Here is a 24,277-nt window from a genome sequence, read left to right as displayed (position 1 = left end):
CTGGAAAACAAGAGATTCCAACACTTGAAAGTCCTCTGCTCCCTAAGGAGATCAGACATATTCTAAAACCGAATTCTACTGATAACCACAAAGTTCTGAAAAAGACAAAGCAATTGGCTGCCGACATCTAAAGTGGGTGACCTATGAATCCAGTAGACCTCAAACTGCCACGGGTGATATCCACGCGCAGTCAGGGAAGCACACCATCGTCTTTAGATTCCCTGGGACCCTTGGAGAAGCCAGGCTAGGTTTGTTGCTGAGAGCTCCCCAGGGGTTCCAGTGTTTATGCTCACCCATAAAGAGCGCTCATCTCTCAAAGTCACATGATCTGCTAATACAGAAAAGATCTACAGAATTTTTCTAAATTGTGCATTGTTCTCTTTTTATTTTTAGATAGATTTTTTTTCCCTCACATAATGTATCCTGCTTCCCTCTCTCTGCTCCTCCCAGTTCCTTCCCGCAACCCCTCCCATCCAGATCCACTCCCTTTCTGCCTCTCATTAGAAAGCAAACAGCCTTCTAGGGGATAATAATAAATACAGTATCACATAAAAGGAAAAGTAACATGTCAGAATGGAATAGGACAAAGGGAAGGAAAAGAGCCCAAGAGAAGGCACAAGCATCAGAGACCCACTCAGGAATTCCATAAAACACTAAAATGGAAGCCATAGTCTACACAGAGGACCTAGTCCAGATCCAGGCAAGCCTCCGTGCATGCAGCCTCAGTCTCTGTGAGCTCATATGGGCTTTGATCAGCAGAGGGACTTGTTTTCTTCCCTCCATCCCTTTGAGCCCTTATACCTTCCACCTCCTCTTCTGTAGGGTTCCCGGAGCTGTGAGGGGAGGGATTTGACATCCCACTTAGGGCTTAGATTCCCAAGGCCTCTCACTCTCTGCGTATTGTCTGGGTCTCTCTTTGTTCCCATTTGCTGCTGGAGGATGCTTCTCCGATGACAGCTGAGAAAGACACACTGATCTAAGAGGATAGCATAATGTCATTTTGGAGTCATTTGATTGCTACATCTTTTTTTTTTTTAGAACAGTAGTATTTGATTTTATCCAAAGTCTCTGGGCCATCAAGTGTCAGGCTCTTGGTCACCCGATCAGTGTTGGGTATGGATTCCATGTCATGGCGTGGGCCTCGAGTCACACCAGATATTGGTTGGTTACTCTCACAAGAGTGTGACACTATTCCGCTAGCATATCTTATAGTCAGGACACCATTTTAGATCAAATGGTTTATGGATGGGTTGGTGTCTATGTTTCTCTTTTGGTACGGTGCAGAGTACCTCCCTGTAACAAAGGCACTAGAATGTAAGGACGAAGGCTCTATGTAGGCACCAGCTCAGCCCGCACATAATGCAGTGGGTTGTGTGGGCGCTGTCTTCAGCAATGGGGCTTTGCTGTCAGCTTGTGGAGGGCAACCAGTGGTCTTGGCAGCAGCCTGGGTTGTTTGGGGATTCCCATAGAACCCCTTTGATCAATGGTTCAATTTGATGTAACCTAATCCTGATACCAGATTGTCATTTGGTGACAAGAAATGGCCAATTGGGGCTCTATCTCCCCCATTATTTCACGATTTCATTTAGACCACCTTCATATATGTATATATTTTAGAAAGCTTCTACCACACTAGGTGTCCATACTACCCATGTAATGGCCCTTCATTTTAGCTGTCTCTCCCATTATTCTCTCCCTCTGCCTTCCCCTCCCAACTTGATCCTCCAATTCCATCACCCCCTCATCTGTCCATAGCTACCCTTTCCAGTGGAGATCTTTCTGTAATCCTAGCCCCATACTCTATCCCTAACCTCTGAGCTTCTATGGACTGTAGCTTGGTTATCGACTTAACAGCTCATATCCACATGAAAGTGAATACATTCCATATTTGTCTTTCTAGGTCTGGGTGACCTCACTCAGGATTATTCTTTCTAGTTCTACCCATTTACCTATGACTCTCATTAGTCTAGTTTTTAATGGCTGAGTAATACTCCATTGTGTAAATTGCCACATTTTCTTTATCCATTCTTCTGTTGAGGGGCATCTAGATTGTTCCCAATTTCTGGCTATTATGAATAGAACATTAATGAACATGGCTGAGCAAGTGTCTCTGTGGTAGGATGAAACATCCTTTAGGTATATGCCCAAGAATAATATAGCTGAATCTTGAGGTAGATTGACTCTCAGTTTCCCACAGAACCACCACACTGACTCCATCATCGCTCTACAAGTTTGTGTTTTTGCCAGCAGCTGACGAGTGTTCCCCTCACTCCACATCCTCACCAGCGTGAGCTGTCACGAGAACTGCAAAATTAGTTTGTTTATATTTACTTGGTTTATATGTGTGAGTGTTTTGCCTGCATGTTTGTATATGCACCAAGTGCATGTCTAGTGCCAGTAGGATTCAGAAGACAGTATTTGGTTCCCAAGGACTAGGACTTATGAATGGATGTGAGCTATACTCTGGATGTTACAAACAAAACCCAGGTCCTCTGCAAGAGCAACAAATGCTCTTAGATGTTGAGCCATCTCTCCGGTGCCCTAGGATTATAGAATTTTTTTCAACGTATTTGTATTGATATTTGAGAATTTCCCATCATGCACCCCGATGTGAAAACTTCCCAGTTTTCGCAGGTCTGTGCCCTGCTTGTGACCTCACAACCCCCCAAAGAATTAGAGGAGGAGGAGGAGACGGAGGAGGAGGGAGAGGAGGAGGAGGAGGAGGAAGGAGAAGAAGAAGAAGAGGAGGAGGAGGAGGAGGAGGAGGAGGAGGAAGAGGAAGAAACACAAGTCTAAGTCTAATTTCTATTGCCTGATTTGGATTATAACATTTTAAAAGTGCAAGGTCATTAGCTCCCTCAATGAGGACAAGTCAACAGTGTCTTGATGCAAAGACAGGAAGGGTAACAAACACTTTTAGACCAGGAGTCACTTTCAGAGGCCCTACACCAACCATCATTTATCAAATCATCCACGAGAACAGCCTAAAATGTTTACAACATTCCTAGAACATTCCTAGGGTTTGGAGAAGTCTTTAGGAAATACCTTGGTGGCCTTATACCCCAGTCAGAGTCTAGAAAGGAGGTACATTCTGGCCCTCTCAAAGTTTCTCCTCTCAAAGTAAAATCCATGTGTTCCCCAGAAGTGCTCATGCCCAGTGCCGTGTTAGGGACTGCACCTGACGGCATGATAGATGATGGATGCCTGGTAGGTGGTGGAGTGAGGAACTATTTGTTCCAGCCTGAGTCTCCCCCTCTTCTCTCTCACGCTGGAGAGCACAGCCATCCTCTGGTTCCCCTTCATTACCCACTGGCCTGGTGTTGGCCCTGCTGCCTGGAGTTCGTATTATCTGCCCAGTGACCTGCGTTCTGTTGTCTTTGCAGCTGTTACAAACCATCCCCGTTGGGGTGGGCCAGGTCTACGGCTGTGACAACCCCTGGACAGGCGGCGTGATCCTGGTGGCTCTGTTTATCTCCTCTCCCCTCATCTGTTTGCACGCAGCCATAGGATCCATTGTGGGGCTGCTGGCAGGTGAGAGAGAATCCCAGCTCCATGGGGGGGGGGGGATCTTTAGGGTCATTTTCCTCATCCCATTCTCCTCAGCACACAGGAACCATTCCAGACTTGTCTTCACCAGAGCTTCAAACATTGTCAGGGGGAGAAAAATCTATTTTCCCCTTCCTTGAGCCTCCTCCAAGGAGAGCAGATTGAAGTAACAGAGCATGTGGGGAAACGCCAGGGCCCTTACTGTGGAGCCCAGCAGTGGAGGGAGTTGGAGGGCTGGAGCAGTGATGGCCCAAGATGGGTGCGTGTGGTCCAGCACTTGGGAGTGTTAAAAGCAAGATAAAACGAAAGGTTTCCTAAAATTGGATTGGCATTTCTCAAGTGTAATTTCATATTCCTACACATATGTATGTGTATGTACACACATTTATATATGGGTATGCTCTTTCTCACAATAGAGTCGGAGAACAGGGTAGGAGACCCTGGGAGCACAAGACTATCTTTTTTGAATTAATCTAATGTTTAGAAACAGAACTCCTCCCCCCCCCCAAAAAAAATTGTAACTGGGAATAATTTCTAATTCATCAAAACCTCTTAACAACAATACAATTCAGCCATATTGGCCTACTGTCTACACCCACCCCTGAGGCTCTGACACGCCGTCCTCCGTATCCATCATGTGCGTCTGCACCTGTTCTTCCTCCAGCCTCTGAAACAGAATTGAAATGATTGACAGTGCAGTTGCTTGGGGTGAAGGAGGTACTGACCTCCCTTCCTAGGCTATTCCTTAACCCAGACATCATCACACACACATGCACACATATGCATCCCACTGTGTGAGTCCAGGACTCTCTCACCATTAGGTTTCCCATGATCACGTGATGGTGACAGGGGCCCCTCTGATAACCAGAGCTGGAGGGATATGGTGAATGAGGGGACAGAGGCCACCTTGAGGCCTGGCAGCAACCAGGGGAAGGCCTGTGGTCCTCTGTGGTCCAAAATTACCCAGAAGAGGTCTCTCCACCGCACCTTCTCTCGTAGCACTGACGGTGGCCACTCCCTTCGAGACGATCTACACGGGCCTTTGGAGCTACAACTGTGTCCTCTCCTGTGTCGCCATTGGAGGCATGTTCTACGTACTCACCTGGCAGACACACCTGTTGGCACTTGTCTGTGGTAGGTTTCTAAGAAAGTGACAACCAAGCCCCTCTGGCTGGCCTTTTATTAGGTCTATTTCTGTGCTAATTCGCTCTCAAAATCGGTGGGGACAAGACGAGGACACACACACACACACACTCAAAGTGAGGACCATCGACGCTATGAGAAACCATGATGAGTGTGTGAGAGGATAGAAGGATGTGTAACCTTTAACCTCTGCCCTCAGCGAGTGCACAGTGCGGGTGGGAGGATACCTGAAAAGTAAGGAGTCACTCAGGTAAAGGCTGGCATAGAACATTAAGGCTGTCGGAAAGCCAGCTCTGCGTCCGAGCTCCTGTTTTGCTAGGACAGTGGCTGAAGAAGACAGGCTCTGGGAAGCTGACTCTCCTGGTCTTGTTCCTCCACAGCCCTGTTCTGTGCGTACACGGGAGCGGCCCTCTCCAATATGATGGCAGTGGTAAGTCCAGACTGTCTGAACACCAAGCTAAGGTCTTCCCCCGCCCCCAGCAGAGCTTCCAGGCCCTTGGGGTCCTATAGAAGCAGACTGAGGAAGGGTGTAAGGGTAATACACTCCTGTCCTTTACCCACTGTGAGTGTTGAGATTTACCCATGAATTATCCAAAGAATGTTGAGTGTGGAGCTCTAGGGTGTATGGGTATGTGTGTGTGCTGAAAAGACAACCGTAGAGAACATGGATAGACAGATGGCCCTCTAGGTCTGGGAGTAAGACCTATTCCAGCCCAGCATTAAAAGATCTGAGTGTACCCAAAGAGAGCAACACCTCAATTCCTTGGACACTCTGAATCTAGGCAGAAGGCAGGGCTCTTCATTCTCAGTCTCTATCCTATCCTTCTCCCCAGGTTTCTGGCCCAAGGCAGGAGCCTAGCAACATCCTTCCATTTCTGGTTTCAATTTGCAGGTTGGTGTGCCACCGGGCACCTGGGCCTTCTGTCTCTCCACCCTCACCTTCCTTCTCCTCACAAGCAACAACCCTGGCATCCACAAGCTCCCACTCAGCAAAGTCACCTACCCAGAGGCCAACCGCATCTACTTCCTGACAGCGAAACGCAGTGACGAGCAGAAGCCCCCCAATGGTGACTAGTTCAGCGCCAAGCCAAAATGTTCTGCTTTGTCTGCATCCCTATGGTCTCAACTCTGGGCCAAGCGACCCGGCCAGCACTCACTTTCCTCGCCTCTCCTTGCACCTGTTTCAAATCAAACCCACCTATTCCTCCCTAATCCCGAGGCTGATTCGTTCCCTCTGCCCAGATCTTTATAACAACCCCTTGTAGCATTAAAGGAAGCTGGTACGACATTGCTGGAGTTGGAAGTGAAGAGTCTGATTTACATGTCACTGGTGTAAAACAAGACCATTCCTTAGTCTTTTGAGAAAAGGGTTGAGATGACGGTGACAGTGACACACCGAGATAACAGATGCTGTAACACTGACCAGGCTGGAAGGCTCCTAGGCAGACATGGAGTAGAGACATGTAAGGACATGTGGTAAGAAGGAAACGCACCCTGGTTTAGAGCTCGGACATGGTGGGCACAAGGATTTTTCCACAGGAGAGGGCTTTGGCAGTGACAGAAAACTGAAGTGTGGGAATCTGGAGCCCTGGGGATATTAATAAAGAATCTAGAACCTTCAGGCTTTTCCTTCTAGTAGCAGCTAAAGGGCTTTTCCCAGCACTGGGTATAAAAGCCCATCTCTTCATTATGTAAAAACAAGTGCCTAAGAGCTAATCATAACCTGCTCCATCTCTCCCAGTCCGAGACACTAAAGCCTCTATGGCCCTCCCCCGCCCCTCCCCAACACGCACTTCTAAACTCTGGGCGCTTCCTAGCCCAGGTGTTTGGATCTGTTTATTATTGTTACTAACATGCCTCTTCCTTTTGCAAGAATCCATACTCATCCTTGCCCTCACGCCTGTCCGTCTCTGATTCACCGTTAGCACCGAGCACTGACTTCTGCTCATCCTCTGCTCCTCTTTTCGTCATCCTGTCTCTCGAGCTCCGTGCTCATCCATGTGTGACTTCTTTAAAGCACCTCCTTAAGGATCTGCTCCAAGTGAAGCCTGGAAAAATGCCGGTGATGTTTCCCAACTCTTCGCATGGCTACAAAGTCTTGTCCCCAGCCAGTGAATGGCATCCTATCTGGTCAGGGGGTGCCCGGGCCGCCATAAATGCTGTCTCTTCCTTCCCTGTCTCTGTTTCAAATGAGAAACATGATTCTTTTTTTCTTTTATAAACAACCTTCCCTTCTAGACGCTCACTTTGTTTCTAAAGTTGAGCTGTGTGCCCGTTCTCATCGATCTGCCTTTCAACACATACATCGAAGCCTTTGCTCCACTCAGACTTTGCTCTGACGTTGGAGTGACCTGCACTTCTCCCCCCCTTTTCTTCCTCTGACCCTGGAGCCTCTCTGCACCCACCTCAGGCCTTTGTGATCTCTGCTCCAAGGGGCTTGAATTCCCTTGAAGTATTTTATTCATTCTCTCATGCAACTCAGAAGATGCATTAAATTTGGGGGTTCAGAAATCATATTTTGGGTTCTATACAATCTTTGGGGTAGGGCTGCACATAATCCCCCCTGTCTGTTTCCTCTTGCCTTTGAAAGCTATGTGACCCCAACTTCATCCATTCCCATACCTGCCAGTGCACAGAGCCGAAGAATTCTGCCTCAAACGCTGACCATCTTTGTTCGCTCACCCAGAAGATTCCTTTCTGTGGAACTATTAATATGTTACTCAACCGTGGGCTTGACAATAAACCAGGAAAGAATCAGACCTGATCCTGCCTTCAAGGAATTTATTTTATGGTGATTTGCCTGGCCAGCTGAAAACTCTCACCTCAGACGAGGATGCCAGCCAGACAGCCTGAGTGCAGTTCAGCTCACAGCATCAGTTTTCAGATTGAGGCAGTTACCTGGTTGGGTTGGTCTTCCGTTCAGGAATTGTCTCAGGTACGGTTTTAAGGACTCCAGGGAATTTTCTCTTCCTGTCCCCATAGCTTCTGGTAACTGCTACCCAAGCGTTCCCAGCCATCCCTTCGATTTAAGGTTTGGAACCTATTGAAATATAAACAGCCCTAGGCTGGTAATGAAGTCAGCATGGTCAGTCACTCGCATCGGGCAGTAGGTGTCATTTGTGAGAAGAGGTTCGATTCTAAGAGGAGGGGAGTACCGAGAAGCACAAGCAGCCTATTCTGAGCCAATCTGTGATGCGGTAAACGGACTGAAGGAAGGATCCTTACCCTGCTAGAAATGATGATGGTATCCGTGTAGGAAAACAGATGGAGCCTTGGCTATCTGCAGTGGATGGCTCCGAGGCTCGGCACAAACATGGCAGCTGGATGAGCCAGCAAAGAGAGTCTATTTGTAACAGTTGTCCAAGCAATGGTAGCTATGTAGACTCAGTTTCCCACGCAGGCAATGCTAAAGCAACTAGAGACCTGGGGGGGGGGGGGGAAGGGGCACTTTGTTTACTGAGCAGAGGGCTAGACCAGGTCCCTCTCTAAACTCAAAGTATCCGTGATTCTGTGACCCTGAGTCTGCACTGAGGAAACGTCACTAATGTGGTGGACACAGAACATCAGAACACAGAGACAAAAGTTGCTAAAAATATACCACTATTGCTTTGCAGATTTTTATGGAGTTTGACCAGTCAGCTATCTGGTCAGTTTACCAAGATTCTTGCGCTGGTGACTTGAGAGTGTCACTCAGCTGGTCTCCCCCTTAGCCTGCCCCTCCCCATACTTCTTCCCCCTGAACATTCTTCCTCCCTTCTGCTCTCTAAGATCCAACCACCTTTTGGCCTTCTCAGACTGCATTTGTGACTATATGTGCCCAGTATCCCACTTTATGCCAGTGTACGCACTGTACGATAGTGAGCCTTTGTTCCCTCAGAACCAAAGCTGTGAGGGACTTGACACATTCTCATCTAAAACCAAGTGGGAGTGGCAGTTTCTCAGGGACCAGGAATTCGTCCCAACAAACTACTTACACTATTATTTGAAAACTCCTTTAAAAGAATCCACATTTTATATTGGGAAATGCAGGCATCTTGTGGGGGTTTTTTTGTTTGTTTGTTTGTTTGTTTGTTTTGTTTTGTTTGTTTGTTTCTGCCTCTAGCCATTCCAAGAAGAAAGAGTCTATAGGGACCCATTCTGCCTGGAGTGGAACTGGAAATTCTGGGACCTTAAAAAAATGAGGTGGAAGGGAGGGCAGCAAGTCCCCTTGAAGCAACCTTTTATGAGTGAAAACGCCAAGCCTCCCGCCTGTTCTTACAGTCAGAAGGGGAAGGGAGCTGCGGGAACAAAAGGAAACCAAGGAGACAGACACACTTTGGAGCACGAGTAGCTTGAACTTAAATTTACTCAACAAATAAAATGACCCTTTCCCCTAAAGGACCTGACTACTGTGTAGGCCCTGGCATTAATTTCACCATCTTTCTCCTTCTTCAAATATGACAGCGCGGAGTTGAGGGAAGCCAGAGTGTTCCGAAATGACTTCCGATTAAGTCCTCAGGTCCTAGAGAGACAGAAGGCCTACAGGTGCCCTTGGTAGTGTGCTCCAGCATTTGCTGGGACCTGATAGGTGAAAGATTCTACCACATCCTGCTTTCTAAGGCATCTGGCTGCCTCGCCCTAAACACATCATGTGTAGAACATGTGTGACCGTGAGATGCCACATTACCCCATGATCCTGGTTAGCTCATGGACCCAGTGAGACATTCCTGGATGACTTCTTCATGGTGACTTCGTGGAGGACTCCTCTCTTTCTAGTTCGGTGGCATATTATGGTTCATAAGCAGCAACTCCATGCTAATATGTCTGAGTGAGCCAGGATGGATGCTGGGAAAGCAAGACTGAGTTCACTCTGAGAAGTCCAAGAGTCCTAGAGGGAGAGTGCCGAGGGCATCTGAGACCGAGCTGAGAGACTAGACAGCCAGAGGAAATGAAAGCGGGAGGCTTGGTTGTGAAGAACAGTCTGTCATAGACCCTGAAAGGGCCTAAGCATGGAATTAGTCTGCTCTGAACCATCTCCCAACCTGCCCCTGGAATGTGGGGCACCTGAATGCCTCCCACCCCTCTTGTTTGCTTTTCTTCCTCTTGATCAAGGCCCTTCTTCGGGAGTCCCAAACACCTGGTGTAGGAAGAGAACCTTTGACGTCAGCAGGAGAGTTTGTCTACTCAGCTGGAGCTAATGTCCTTGGTGTGAGGTATCATTCTGATCCTGGGGAGGATGCCACCTTCCACCCCTAAGTGTATGATGGGAGCAGGATGTGAGGGTGAGGTTGATGACCCATTATGCTCTTGAAGTCAAGCAAAGCATGTTTTGTTATTCCCCCTCCCCCACAAGTCAACCCACCAGACCCATGGCTTCATGGGACTTTGTAGAGCCAGCCTCCCTAATATATAGACCTCAGGGTGTATTTTGGCCACAACGGTTAGGTCATGCCCTTCTTAATTTGAGAGGGCCTTGGTGAGTTACCAGGAGACCCTGGTCAACAAGAGTTGGGGGGAGAAGGTATGAAATTTTCCACAGAAAGCCCACATTTAGTATTAGGCTGTGCAAAACTTTCCGTTGAGGTACTGATGGTAAGCACTAGTCCCCAGCCTATGCACTGCCTGTTGGGGAATTAAGTGAGTATATTGAGGTTGGAAGGCAAATTAGGCCCCCAAGGAGACAACGCCTAGGTAACTGTTCATAGACCAATACTGGAGCTAGAATTCTTATGAGACGTGAATAACTCCTGTGAGACAACAAGGAAGCAGCTAGACAGTTGCCAGAGCTGCCCTGTCAGGGAAGTTACCTGATTCAGCTGGTGGGGAGACCATGGAAGCTAGACTACATCTTCCCTGAGGCGCGTAGGGAATTATCTTTAGTCAAGAAGGCCAGAGTGCAGGAGAGCCGCCGAGAGATGTTTGTCCTTCTTCTTCCTCCATTGGCAGACCCATGGTAGGCATGGGTTCAGGGGTGATACTTAGTGGGTTCATAGAAAGTTGTCAAAAGGAAAGGCTGGAAGATGCAGGACAGTGAGGGGGATCGGGCATAGGAGACTTCACAGCGCCTGACGCTGAGGACCAGCTTGGCGAGAGGCTTCTTCTCAAGTCTGATGACCTAGACTTCTCCAGTCCCATCTAGGACTCCAAAGAAGCCCAGGTAAGAGACACTGGGGGCAGAAGTGAAGCAGGTAGATGGCGACCTACAGGACGATGTGGCTTTCCAATAGGAAATTCTTCTTTCTTCCATTGAACTTTATCTGGGGAAGGCATTCATAGGATGGGGAGAACTATTAAGAATACCAGCCAAAGCAATGAATATCCTAGTAAGAGCACCAGTGGACGGGGAAGCCCTGGGTCCTGCTAAGACTGAACCCCCAGTGAACTAGACTGTTGGGGGGGAGGGCGGCAATGGGGGGAGGGTGGGGAGGGGAACAACCATAAAGAAGGGGAGGGGGGAGGGGAATGTTTGCCCGGAAACCAGGAAAGGGAATGACACTCGAAATGTATATAAGAAATACTCAAATTAATAAAAAAAAGGGGGGCTGGGGATTTAGCTCAGTGGTAGAGCGCTTGCCTAGGAAGCGCAAGGCCCTGGGTTCGGTCCCCAGCTCCAAAAAAAAAGAACCAAAAAAAACAAAAAAAAAGAATACCAGCCAAAAAAAAAGAAGAAAAAGAAAAAAATCTAGATCTTGGGAGCTGAAAGCTGGAAAAGCTCTTAAATATTTATAGTTCAAACCTCTTGTTTTATAGATGAGGAAATGTCAGCTGGTCCTGAGACTTTCCCCAGTGATACAAACATGAGCAGGGGCTGAAGTTTAGCTGTGCAAATTGGCCACCTGAGCTGGCCTGCCTTGCTCACCTTGTGATAGAACCAGGGTAACATATCAGCCCCAGATCCCCTTTCCCAACTCTCCTGACCACTGTGTGAGCCTTGTGTGGTTCTTTGTCCTTCCCACACATCTTCAAGCCTTAGAGCTCTGGTATCCAAGAGTCTTCAGGGTAGCACTGTGTTGAAATGAACCTCTTGGACCAAACTTCTGTCTAATGAGATAGAGTCAAATACCCTTTTCCATGCGGTTTCTACCTGCCCCAGGCTTGACTTATCTCTGTGTCCTGTTCCCTTCTGTAGACATGCCAATAGAACCGAATCATCCTACTCCAGATGTGTCTACACCTCCCAGCTCCTCATCAATCTATTTCCTTGGTGCCCCCCATATACTAATTTCAATAGCACATACTTATTCCATATAGCTGCCGAAAGGGGTCTTTCTGGATGACAGAGACCAGAAGGGGCATTCATTATTCCAGGATATAGAAGTTATCTCATTAGACAATGGACAGCCTTACAAACTATGTGATCTGCCCCAAGACCAAAGCATTGGGTTAAATGTATTTATCATACAAGAACTGAGGCGTGTGTGTGTGTGTGTGTGTGTGTGTGTGTGTGTGTGTGTGTGTGTGTGTGTGTGTGTGTGCGCGCGCGCGCGCGCGCGCGCAGATGCACATGTATGCATGATGTGGAGAACTAAATTGTCATTGGGTGGTAACCATTCTATATTTATTGAGGCAGGGTCCCTCACTAAACCCAGGCATCATCAGTTATAGCCAGTCTGCTAGCCAGCTTGCCCCAGTCCCTTCTCTGCCTCTGAGGTGCTGGAAGTGCAGGGCTCCCACACTTGCCTGGGTCTAGGAATCCAAATTTTAATCTTCCTACTTGTGCCATAAGTGCTTTATCCACTGGGCCAGCTACCCAGAACCAACATAAAAGTTTTACTACAAAGTTTTAAAACACAGTGGGTAAATTCTCAGCGAAAGAGAATTGCCTCCCTGAGAGAGAATGGAGCACTTTAATATCAGGTAAGAAAAGTGACTAGGATGTACCCTATGGGCTATTTGTGTTGAATCATATTTGAGTAGACAGGAAGTGGGTAACTCTGTCATGGTAGATAGTAAATTTTATAACTCCATTTGTCCTTCTGGGGATTGTTCATTTGAGGTGAGGTACCAGAGGTCATAGAGAATTAAGCTATCATTGTTTTTATGAACTTACTGTGTCAAGCTTGAAGCAGTTGGAATCTGGTTGTGAGAGTAAAGAAGTTTTAGTTGTAGTTGGGGCACCCTTATTTGTTGTTGTTGTTGTTTCAAGATTTACCCTGGCAATCAACAAGGTCAAATTATTGACAAAGGGCAAAGATCTCTTCCTTCTGCAACTATTTAGGAGCTGAGAAAGGGCAGCTGGGAGCCTTGATTGTCATTGCTGTTCTGCCACAGAATTGTAGGAGCATAAGACATAAAGGTTTAAGTCTTATGAAAGGGATGCTATCACAGAAAGTTGAAGGTTAGGCTGGGACATCACTTGGAGACAAAGATCTTTATCCCAGAGACAAAGATTTTAATGGCCTCTAATCTGGACGATGCCAATTCTACCAGAATGTGAAGTAAGGAGGGGTCCATGATACAGAGTAGATTTAAGACAATAGGAAGAGGCTATGGACAGTAATAAAAGAACAAGGAAGCCTGTGGTACTTAGAGGTGGCTAGGGTGATTTGAGGAAGAAGATGGGAAGTTTAATAGTGTTTATGACCATGATAAGGAGCCCTATGCCCAGTATAGGGCCCAGTGATGTTGAGGTAATGGGAGTTATAATTCAAGTCATGAGCTAGGTCAGTTAATACATTGGATTCTAGAGGTATCTGAAGGTGGGTCTCACCTGGAGCTAGGTGGGAAGAGAGCCATCTCCAGGTGGCTCTTGGGGACAGGTTGCTTGAATTTGGAGTGGTAGAACGATCTTAACTCAGGGTGGATAAATCAACAGCCACAGGCCTTGTTACTTGGTTACAGTTGAAGACATTGGGAGGACAGGATAGGGTCAGGTTCAGACAGATACAAATGGCCTTTTCATCCTGCAGGAGGGTTAGAAGATGGACCCAGTCTCCCAAGTTAATGTGACAAGGTGATTCTGAAAATATGCTTGAGGCAATACTTGTCCGGGTCTTGGAGACAGCCTTGATTGTCTGTCTTTGGTGATATTAACACGATGATGGAGGTCATGACCCTCTGGCTCTATTATGAGGGCTGTTGAGAGGAAGAATTTGCCATAAATGTTAGAGTAGCCCTTTGACCTTCCCAGAAGAAGGAAGATAATAGGCTGCATAAATAACACTTAATTTTGAGAGCCTCACTCTTTCCCGGAGTGATATTGGAAATGGCAGTCAGGCCAGACTGCAGAGACCAAGTGAACCCAGAGTGAACCCACAATACCTGGCCGCCTCTGGAGCCCCTTCTTTTTTTTTTTTTTTTTTTATTAACTTGAGTATTTCTTATATACATTTCGAGTGTTATTCCCTTTCCCGGTTTCCGGGCAAACATCCCCCTCCCCCCTCCCCTTCCTTATGGGTGTTCCCCTCCCAACCCTCCCCCCATTGCCGCCCTCCCCCCCATAGACTAGTTCACTGGGGGTTCAGTCTTAGCAGGACCCAGGGCTTCCCCTTCCACTGGTGCTCTTACTAGGATATTCATTGCTACCTATGAGGTCAGAGTCCAGGGTCAGTCCATGTATAGTCTTTAGGTAGTGGCTTAGTCCCTGGAAGCTCTGGTTGCTTGGCATTGTTGTACTTTTGGGGTCTCGAGCCCCTTCAAGCTCTTCCAGTTCTTTCTCTGATTCCTTCAATAGGGGACCTATTCTCAGTTCAGTGGTTTGCTGCTGGCATTCGCCTCTGTATTTGCTGTATTCTGGCTGTGTCTCTCAGGAGCGATCTACATCCGGCTCCTGTCAGTCTGCACTTCTTTGCTTCATCCATCTTGTCTAATTGGGTGGCTGTATATGTATGGGCCACATGTGGGGCAGGCTCTGAATGGGTGTTCCTTCAGTCTCTGTTTTAATCTTTGCCTCTCCCTTCCCTGCCAAGGGTATTCTTTTTCCTCATTTAAAGAAGGAGTGAAGCATTCACATTTTGATCATCCGTCTTGAGTTTCGTTTGTTCTAGGGATCTAGGGTAATTCAAGCATTTGGGCTAATAGCCACTTATCAATGAGTGCATACCATGTATGTCTTTCTGTGATTGGGTTAGCTCACTCAGGATGATATTTTCCAGTTCCAACCATTTGCCTACGAATTTCATAAACTCGTTGTTTTTGATAGCTGAGTAATATTCCATTGTGTAGATGTACCACATTTTCTGTATCCATTCCTCTGTTGAAGGGCATCTGGGTTCTTTCCATTTTCTGGCTATTATAAATAAGGCTGCGATGAACATAGTGGAGCACGTGTCTCTTTTATATGTTGAGGCATCTTTTGGGTATATGCCCAAGAGAGGTATAGCTGGATCCTCAGGCAGTTCAATGTCCAATTTTCTGAGGAACCTCCAGACTGATTTCCAGAATGGTTTTATCAGTCTGCAATCCCACCAACAATGGAGGAGTGTTCCTCTTTCTCCACATCCTCGTCTGGAGCCCCTTCTACTTTTGCGGGGAGTGCTCCATCCACCCAGTGAAGGTGTACACTGGAGCCCGTAGGTATTTCAGTCCCTTGCATGAGGAAGGACATCGGTGAAGTCTGTTTGTCCGTCTACCAGCGTAGTTCCCCTACTCTGGACAGCCTATGAAAGGAGATGGAATCTCACAGCTCCTCTGGGATTTCCCTGACAAGTGGGACAAACCTTGGAAATAGACTACAGGAAGAATGTCTGTGAGAGAAGGCCTGATTGGAATTTGCAGAACTTTAACCCTCGAATGTGCAGTGTGATGACAATGGTTAAGTCACCTCCATTAGGGGGATTGAGGGAGCCACAGCTTGTTTTCTGGGATCGGTGACCATCCCTCTGGAGTGGCTGTGAAGCCCTGGTCTAAAGCCTGTCGAGTCTATTGAGGTGACATACTGAAGTTGGGGGGAGAACACTGAGACCCAGAGCAGGCTTGAGTGGAAGCTGATTCTCCTGTTTCGCTCGTTTATCAGCTCAGCCAGAGGAGAGTCAATGTGGTCTTTATGGTGGACCTTGCAATACAGTATACACAGTGGCCATCTTCGTTGGAGGCCAGATCTCTGTGAGTGAGGCCCAAAACTTCAGGGCATGTTTAACTGAGTGATAGCATCAGCAATGAGGCCGTCTCTTTCTTTCCAGATGGCTGCAATGGCTGTGGGTATCATGGTATGAGGAGGGCAAATCTGCACTAATATTCCTTCTGATTTCTGACCCTAAAAACCGTCAGGGTCTTTGAGAACTCTGTGGCAAGATTGGATGCTAGTCGGCACAACTTCAAACCCTAGGCAGGAACGAAAGTATTCCATACTTAAAGGGGAATTTGTAGGGTCGTGTAGAGGTCGCCTGTAGAGACTGCAGGTACAGTCTTTAAAGCTCCAGATGATTCTGGACCATTATGGGGCAGGGAGAGGTAGAAGAGTCATAGAGTATTTACAATGCCAGAAATTTAGAAGAATCTCAAATGTAGGCGTGATACCTCTAACGGGAAGGAATGGGACAACTAGGGAGGACCATAAGGAATGGGTGGAAGATTTGTTTATCATACAGGTTAAAGGAGATTAAAACCAAACTGGTTGGAGTACAGGAAAGCCAAACTGGAGAAGGTGGTCAGGGCTGAAAAATTAGCCCCAGTACCAGAGAGGAATATGATTTTTCTCCCTGCCACATATAAGGTTATTCAAGGACCATCCACAAGCCTAGAGAAGACAGGAGTTTGTACAGCCTCAGAGCTGAATCCTCCTCAAAGGGAGAGTGAGTCTCCTTCCGTGTTGGGCTCCTCATACTCAAGGAACAGAGTTGGGGGCATTTGTCCTTCTTTGACTTTGATCTCTCACTAGGGGAAGAGACAATCTTGTATTCAACAGGCCTCTACTCTGTGGGTTGGACATGGCCTTGGGTGAGACCTTGGTAGCCTTAGGCACAATCAGACAAAATGTCCCAGCTAGCCACAAGAGCAGGAGAGAGTCTTTCAACTAGTTGACATTGTTACTAGAAGGAGCTCTACAATTTCCTGAAATGAGCAGGGAGGTAGCCATTATTGCCACTATGTGCACCTGCCTCTTATCCCTTTCTTCTTTGAGTTTGACTCTTTTGCTCAAAGGTCTGCTCCCAGTATTAAAGAACATAAAGTCCACGTGAGTCTAATTGCTAGAGGATGGCGTCTACAGGCCCTGGTCTAGTCTTTGAAGCCTTGCACTCATACTTGGAGAGTCTTAGCTTATAATGCTATGGCCAGGGTAGCATGGCGCTCTGGACTCTGGGGATTGAGACTGGTTTACTCTCACACAAGGTTCAGTTATTGTAAACCAAAAGAGACCAGGGTGCTCAGAAGCCCATGTCATTATTTCCCATAGCTTAGAGTTAATGGTTGTAACCATTCTTCTTTCCAGGACAGCTATATGGTTCAGGGCTAAGAGCACTTGCTGTGCACTCATGAGGATCTGAGTTCAGAGCCCCAGAACCTACATAAAAGTCAGTATGGTTGTGCATGCAAGTAACCCCAGGACTTGGTGGGAGGCAGGAACAAAGATGGAGCTTTCGAGCCAACCAACCTGCCCTCCCCCCAAAAAAATGTGAGCTCCAGGTTCACTGAGAGACTCTGTTTCAAGGGAATAAAGTGGAAAGTGATAGAGAGACACATACACACGTGTGTCCCCCTCTCTCTCAGCACACACATATCCACAACACATACTCAAACCCACCCACATACACACATGCATCTCCCTTTTGCTCTCTCTCTCCCTCTCCCCCTCCCCCTCTCCCTCAACACACACACAGGCACACACACAGGCACAGGCACACACACATACCCATAACACACATTCAAACCCACCCAAATCCACACATACATCTCTCTTTTGCTCTTCCTCTCCTTCTCCCTCTCCCTCTCCCTCTCCCTCTCCTTCTCCTTCTCCCTCTTCTTCTCCCTCTCCCTCTCCTTCTCCCTCTCCCTCTCCTTCTCCCTCTCCCTTCTTTCCCCCCACTCTTAACACACACACAGGCACACACATATCCACAATAAACATTCCTTCCCATCGGCCACCCCATGGAGAAGGGTATTCTCCATAGGGAAGGGCTTGCTTTCAAACACTCTCTGAATTCCCTGTGTTACATTCCCTGTACAAAGGGAGTGTGGGTACAGCTGCATGGGGTGCTACTGGAAAAGGGAGGGAACAGAACGAGGAGGAAAGGTCAGAGGAGACATCAAGAGACATCAGACATTGGGGTTGGAGATTTAGCTCAGTGGTAAAGCACTTGCCTAGCAAGCGCAAGGCCCTGGGTTCGGTCCCCGGCTCCGAAAAAAAGAAAAAAAAGACATCAGACTGAGCAGAGGTGTGATTGTAGGCAGCAGACAAGCCAGTGGTTGAGCTAGCTAGTGTAAGAAAGCTTGGCTGTCCACTGGCCTCTCAGAGCAGGAAGTCTGACTTGGAAGGAAAACCGCAGATGCAAACACCGTCATTGGCCACACATGACTGCTCCCTCGGGCTCTGCGGTGGTGAGTGACAGACCCGGAACAGAGTGACAGGAGATAGGAATGAAAACATCCTCACCATATGTGCAAACTCATGCCAAACAAGTTGCCGCTGTCCCCAAGTCACACGTTGAGAGCGAGGGAGATCTGAAGAGGAAGAGAAGCAGCCCCTCGCCCTCGAAGAATGGAAAAATGAACTCCTTAGCTCATTCCTTAAGGGGTGACAGCAGTGTAAAGTCTCAGCCCAGGAGCCTCTGGATCTCACTGGAGAACAGCCCCAGACAGAGATTTCCGGGTGCCATGGGCCACTCTGCCAACCACTGTAAGCCTCCGTGTGAAGAGAAGTGTAAGGAGATGAGGCAAGAGCTCCCTAGCTGAACCACCAAAGCAACCAGCCAGGAAAGGGAAACCCAGGGCGCAGGGGTGAAAGTGCTCACCAGACCAACGGACAGTAAAGTTTTAGCAAGGCACATACACTGTAGACAGGAACACCGCAGGCAAACTCCGAGAGACAGAACCCCTCCCCTAATGATGATGAGGTAACTTAGTCGTAGTTAAGAGAAGTTATTTGGCCTTTCCTCGTGGGTCATTTGTCTGGTGAGTCATATCTGAGTAGATAAAAGGTGGGCAGCTCATTATCTTGTTAGGTAGTAAATTTTATAATCTCACTTGTCCTTCCTAAAACAGGCCATTTATGGAGAAGCTCCAATCATCGTTAGGAAATGGGTTGTAATTGTTTATATAAAATAACACAAGGCCACCAGGTCTAGCTGTCTTATAAGAAGACAGTGTAGGATTTGGGTTTTTTTCTGTCCTTTTGGGATGTGGAGGGGCTTTTTGATCTCTATGCTGAGGAAAAGACATCCTGTGAGGCTTAAATATATCTATCTACCCATGACCTCTGCCTCATATCAACCACATACCTTGAGGTACCCCTTCTTCTCACATCCTTCCTGGTAGAAAGAAAAACAATTTTGCCCTCAAGGGCTAAGTCTGGTTGATTGGTGTTAGGTATTTTGGTCATCATGTTAAAGATCCTGAGGCTGTATCTAAACTTATTGGCAAATGTCTAAAATCAATTAGTTATATGTGTCATAGATGATATGGGGAAAGCATTTAAGTGGGTGTGTGGAAAAGGAGTATGGAAATGTTGCTGTAAGGGGAGGGCCCACAACAGTGACCCAGGACAATTTGCTTCCAATGGGGATGTTTATCTTTGTAACTCCTTGTTATTCTTCCTGATAGATGAAACAATTTATGCTTTCATTTAAAAGTCACACGCCCATTGATTTCACATGAAAAGTTCTAACTATCTATAAACAAAGGAATTTATCTGGAATAAAATTCAAAACAAGATGTCAGTCCATACCTGGCTTCTTAACTGACCCCTGTGTGGCCCAGGTAAGACCCTTCTCTCTGGGCCTCAGTTTCTTTCTGCCAAGGCCTAGAGTCAAAGGTCACTTGGTTATGGAAGAATTGATCACTCCAAGTAGTTTTATTGGGTTGGAAAATATTTATCAGCTATAGTTCACATGTGTCATCACTATGACAACCACTGCTAATCTCCTATGAGCTGAGGTGATGGGTGCTTATGATCTCAAGGCACAGAAGGCTAAGGCAGAAGGACTGTAAATTCAGGGCCAGCCTGAGCTACATTAAAAACCCTGCCAACAACCTAAACTCCAAACACTGTAAATCAGAATACTTTGCAAACATGCAATCAGAATCCAGAGAATGGATGGATTCACATGACCAAATAAGCCAAGGGGAGTGTCATGGAAGGTGTAAACACAAGCCAAACAGAGGGGGTGGACAGACCTTAGACAAAGGGGGTGGAGAAAACACTGCGGAGAAGCATCGACAAGCTAGTGTATCATGGCAGAGTGTGTGTTAGAAGGAAAAATTATGAGCCTTGATAACCACTCTTGCCCTGTTATAGAATACCTAGGAATCAAGGCAGAGGAGCCAGGGCAGGGTGGAGCTAGGCAGATCACTGAGTACCGAAGTGAAAATTAAAATATAGTTTTACAGAGAGGAGGAGACAGGACAGAAGAGAGAAAGGGGAGAAGCCATGGCAGGTGATGTTAAGATTCTGCTCTGTGTATTTACAGATTGTTATCAATGTTCTTAAGGGATGGATGGTACTGGGCTTTGTATGTTTAAGTGGGCAATTATATCTTATCAATTGGGTCAAAAAATGTAGTTTTACAGTTGAGATATAGAAGGGGTTGGGAAAAGACAGATCGACCTCAGGAAGACTGGCAGTACTGGGGTGTAGAGCAGAAGGGAAGACAGTACGATGTCATTCAGAAGGAAACGAGCCAAGAATTACCTAAGTTTCAGCTGGCCTTTGACTTGCTAATCTCACTGATGAGATTGCCGTAAGATTTCACGGGTTTAAATGAGATATCAGCTCGTTTATACGTACTCATATCTTCCCTGTGGCGGGACACAAAAGGATCAAAAGAAATCAAAATTTAGGTGAGCCCATTGGCTAACTAATGAGGTGTGGGAATGGAAAAACAAGAGATCTCACTCAAAGCACCGGCTATTAATAGGAGACTCACTTATCTCGCGGTTACAAAGAGCCATGGCCCACATTCTTAAAAGATGGACCTCTGGTTGGCGTATTAAAAAGCTGCAGCCCCTATCATGAGGAATCCTCAGGGACCAAGTCCTCTTTACTCAGTCTGTCTCTCAGCCCACTGCCCAGTCAAGAAATAGCAGGAAGATTTAAGAAGGCGTTTTCTTGAGAAAATGGAAGAAACAGTTAAAAGAGCAGCTGACTATAGTTTACCTAGAGGAGGCCGTCACATTCTGAAGCAGAATGGAGGTGACAGAGCAAAAGCAAAACACTTATGGAACTCAAGGGTGAGAGGAACAAGTCTCAAACACCAAACGAGACAGAGCCCCCGTCTCCGTGGCTCTGCTAATGGTTTGGCCATGGACAAGGCACCCCACCCCTGCAAGCTAAAGTTCCCAAATTGTACATGAGAGGACCAAACTGAAGTCTCGAAGTTCTAATTTTTCTTTTCCAGTTCTCGATATGTGTAGAATAATCCTTGAAAATATTACCATCTATGTGCACAGCTTTGCTCTAGCACCCCTGGGTATTAATTCAGTGACTGTGTCACTGTATCATAGCGACGTGCACACACCACTGTTACAGCACAGCTTGTAATAGATATGTTGTATCAGAAGAGGAATGAATATAGAAAATGTGATATGTGTTCTCATATGTATACACTTATCATATGTATACATTGTACCAAATACACACACACACACACACACACACACACACACACACCACATTTTGCCATAATGAACCATAAAGTAATGTTGCTTACCGGAAAACAGATGCGACTGCATATGATCATACTGAGAAAATTACATCAGTTTCAGAAAGACAAATATTGCACACTTGTTCCTAGACTTTAGAGATCCACAAAAATCTCATGTACAGATGTCATGAACATAAAAGAGAAGCCATCTAGAAAACCAAAGTGGATTTGGGGAGGTTAAGGCAGAGAAGGGAAAGGTCATAGTATGGGGAAGAGAGTGCGTCCAAAGCATGTTGTATGCATGAAAATGGCCTTGCATGGCTGAGTGTGATACAATGTTTAAAGATAAGATGGGTCAGCAATAAGAGTGCTTTCTGCTCTCCCAGACGACCTGAGTTTGGTTCCTTGTACTCATATGAAATGGTTCTCATAACTCTGGCCCCAGGTTATCTAATGCTCTCCCCTGACCTTCCTGGCACACAGACACAAAGGTAGCAAACACTCGCTGTACAAAGAAATAATTTTAAAAAGAAAAGAAACAATCATCTCACTTAGCACTCAGAAGCCAACCCTGCCCAACAGAGAGAGAGAGAGAGAGAGAGAACGATCTCTAGCACTGAAAAGTCATACCACAATGCTCAACATAGGAAGGCACCTGTCCAAATTATAACCAAAGCATGACCAGCAGTAAATACGTAGGCACACATGGTTTAGGATAGAGTACTACAAAAACAGCCATTCTGTCTAGAGAATTGCCTGTGATGCATTGGGTCTGCCATAGGAGCATGAGAGCCAGGGAGCTGGGGGAATGACAAGTGGGTGACTTTGGAGGGTCCAGATGCTGTGCACAGCGGACATTGTGAGCATCAATACACAGCATCAGTCCACCTCCAGGAGAAAGGAAAACTGGTTCAAGCCTGAAGAGGGCAGCTTGTGGAGGGACACAGGCATGGCCACCACAGGCTGATTTTTACAGGCATGAACCACTGTGGGTTGACTTTTAAAAAGACACACTAGATGAATTTTCCTCTTTGAAAAGAATATTAAGGGTTGGGGATTTAGCTCAGTGGTAGAGCACTTGCCCAGCAAGCACGAGGCCCTGGGTTCGGTCCTCCAGAAAAAAAGAAAAGAAAAGAAAAGAAAAGAATATTAAATTTGGTTTGAGGTTTTTTTTTTTAAAGAGGGGTTTTAGATGCCTCAATGAAATTTCGATAAGACAAAAGTTTTATTTCACAGTCAAGCTCTTCTACAAAGTTGTTGTTACTGCTGAACATTTGATGCCTTTAGAGGCATGAGAACTCTAAGGTCACTACTGCCCCCAGAAAGAACGCTTCTGAAGAAATAATCAGAGCTCCAAACCATTTTCCTTCCAAGCCACCAGGAAGAAAGTACCACTAAAGTGTTACCCTCTAAAACATGAAATAGCAGCTTTCCTTCAGGGTATGGACCGTGTCCCTGGAATAGCTCTTGAATGAACTATGGACATGTATGCATTGGGATGTTTAATAAAGCTGGTTAGTGGAGGAGGAAGCAACAAGTCTTAGTCCAGGCTGCATACCCAGGAGTTACTCGCCTGCTGGCAGTGACGCACAGGTTACCAAGGACAGAGCTTCCCAGCCACATGCCACAGAACATTTGCAGCTGGGTGGATGGGGCAAAGCCAATGTGCCCAAACAAGGACATGGTCATCGGAGCCCCTGGGCTCATCTCTGTTTACTACAGCATGATGCCGGGGGTGGGGACAGGAGGCAGGGGACAGGGATGGACACACTTACTGAATAAAATTTACTGTTCAGTTATAGCAGTTGAGATCTCATTTCCAAGCAGCCTGGGCTTCATGATCAGAGAGGATAGCTCTAGATAACATCTAATGGTCAAAGCACATCCTGTCAGAGGTCCACCCTCAGTGGCCTGTTTTCTCTCTCTTATTAACTGAATTCTCCAGCCACTTCTATAGGACTTCTGGGTTCCTAGCAAGTTGGTCATTGATGGGCAAACAATGATGTGACCATCTGTATTCTACTGTTTGATCCAGATAATTACGGAAAGGATCACCCATACCCTGTAATGTCCAAACCTCACTGTCACTTCTAGTTCAACATTTATAAAACATTTAACACCCAACGTAAGACACATCATTTTTTAAGTTATTTATGATTGTGGAGATGACTTGGCTCAGTAAAATGCTTATCGTGCAAGCATGAGGACCTGAATTTGATTCTCAGCACTCGTGTTAAAGGAAGCAGAGATAGTGGCATATAAACCCCAGCCCTGGGCGATGGTGGGGGGCATGAACAGAGAATCTCTCGTACTCAAGCTGCAGGCTCAGAAGATTCCCTGTCTCAAAAATTGTGGGGAAGAGTAATGAGGAAGAAACGTAATGTCAACCCTTGGTTTCTATACACACATGTATGCATGCACACAGACACACAGGCACATGTACACATGTACACACATACATAAGTACCTACACATAAACAAATACACACACACACACACACACACACACACACACACACACACACACATCACGTACCCTGACATAGCCATTGTTTCTTGATGTCCTTCAGACAGTGCATAGGATAACCATCCCTCATTAACTTATTTAACAACATTCCAAGTGCCTACCATCAATCTACCAGACGTATGGTAGATGGAGGGGGTGGGGAGTGCTGGAGGAAATCAAGTGCCTCACCAGTCAAGAGCATGTGACTAAGGTGCAGCTAGACAAGCGTCTGTGGAGGTAAAACCGCAGCTATTCCCCAAGGAGAAGAAACCATCCTGCCTAGAGCAGAGGAGCCCAGTGCCCTTACAGAGAAGTGTCCTCCCCGTGGATGTGTCTGGTGCAGGGACAGCGGCAATTCCTTCCAGAG

General features: G+C 46.6%; 1 protein-coding gene across 3 annotated transcripts in view; it reads left to right on the top strand.

Moving 5' to 3' along the window:
• Positions 1–24,277, top strand: part of Slc14a2 (solute carrier family 14 member 2) — a 426,972-nt gene that overhangs the window by 382,844 nt on the left and 19,851 nt on the right. The window contains 4 exon segments of one of the 3 annotated variants that reach the window (NM_019347.3): positions 3,384–3,531; positions 4,546–4,680; positions 5,070–5,119; positions 5,582–5,756. In NM_019347.3, coding sequence (NP_062220.2) covers positions 3,384–3,531; positions 4,546–4,680; positions 5,070–5,119; positions 5,582–5,756 — 508 coding nt within the window. 3 annotated transcript variants of the gene reach the window in all.

The sequence above is a fragment of the Rattus norvegicus genome, chromosome 18 (genome assembly GCF_036323735.1).
Source record: "Rattus norvegicus strain BN/NHsdMcwi chromosome 18, GRCr8, whole genome shotgun sequence".
In the NCBI taxonomy this organism is placed as follows: Eukaryota; Metazoa; Chordata; class Mammalia; order Rodentia; family Muridae; genus Rattus; species Rattus norvegicus.
The sequence above is the reverse complement of the archived record's forward strand: the minus strand, read 5'-3'. Positions and strand labels throughout refer to the sequence as shown.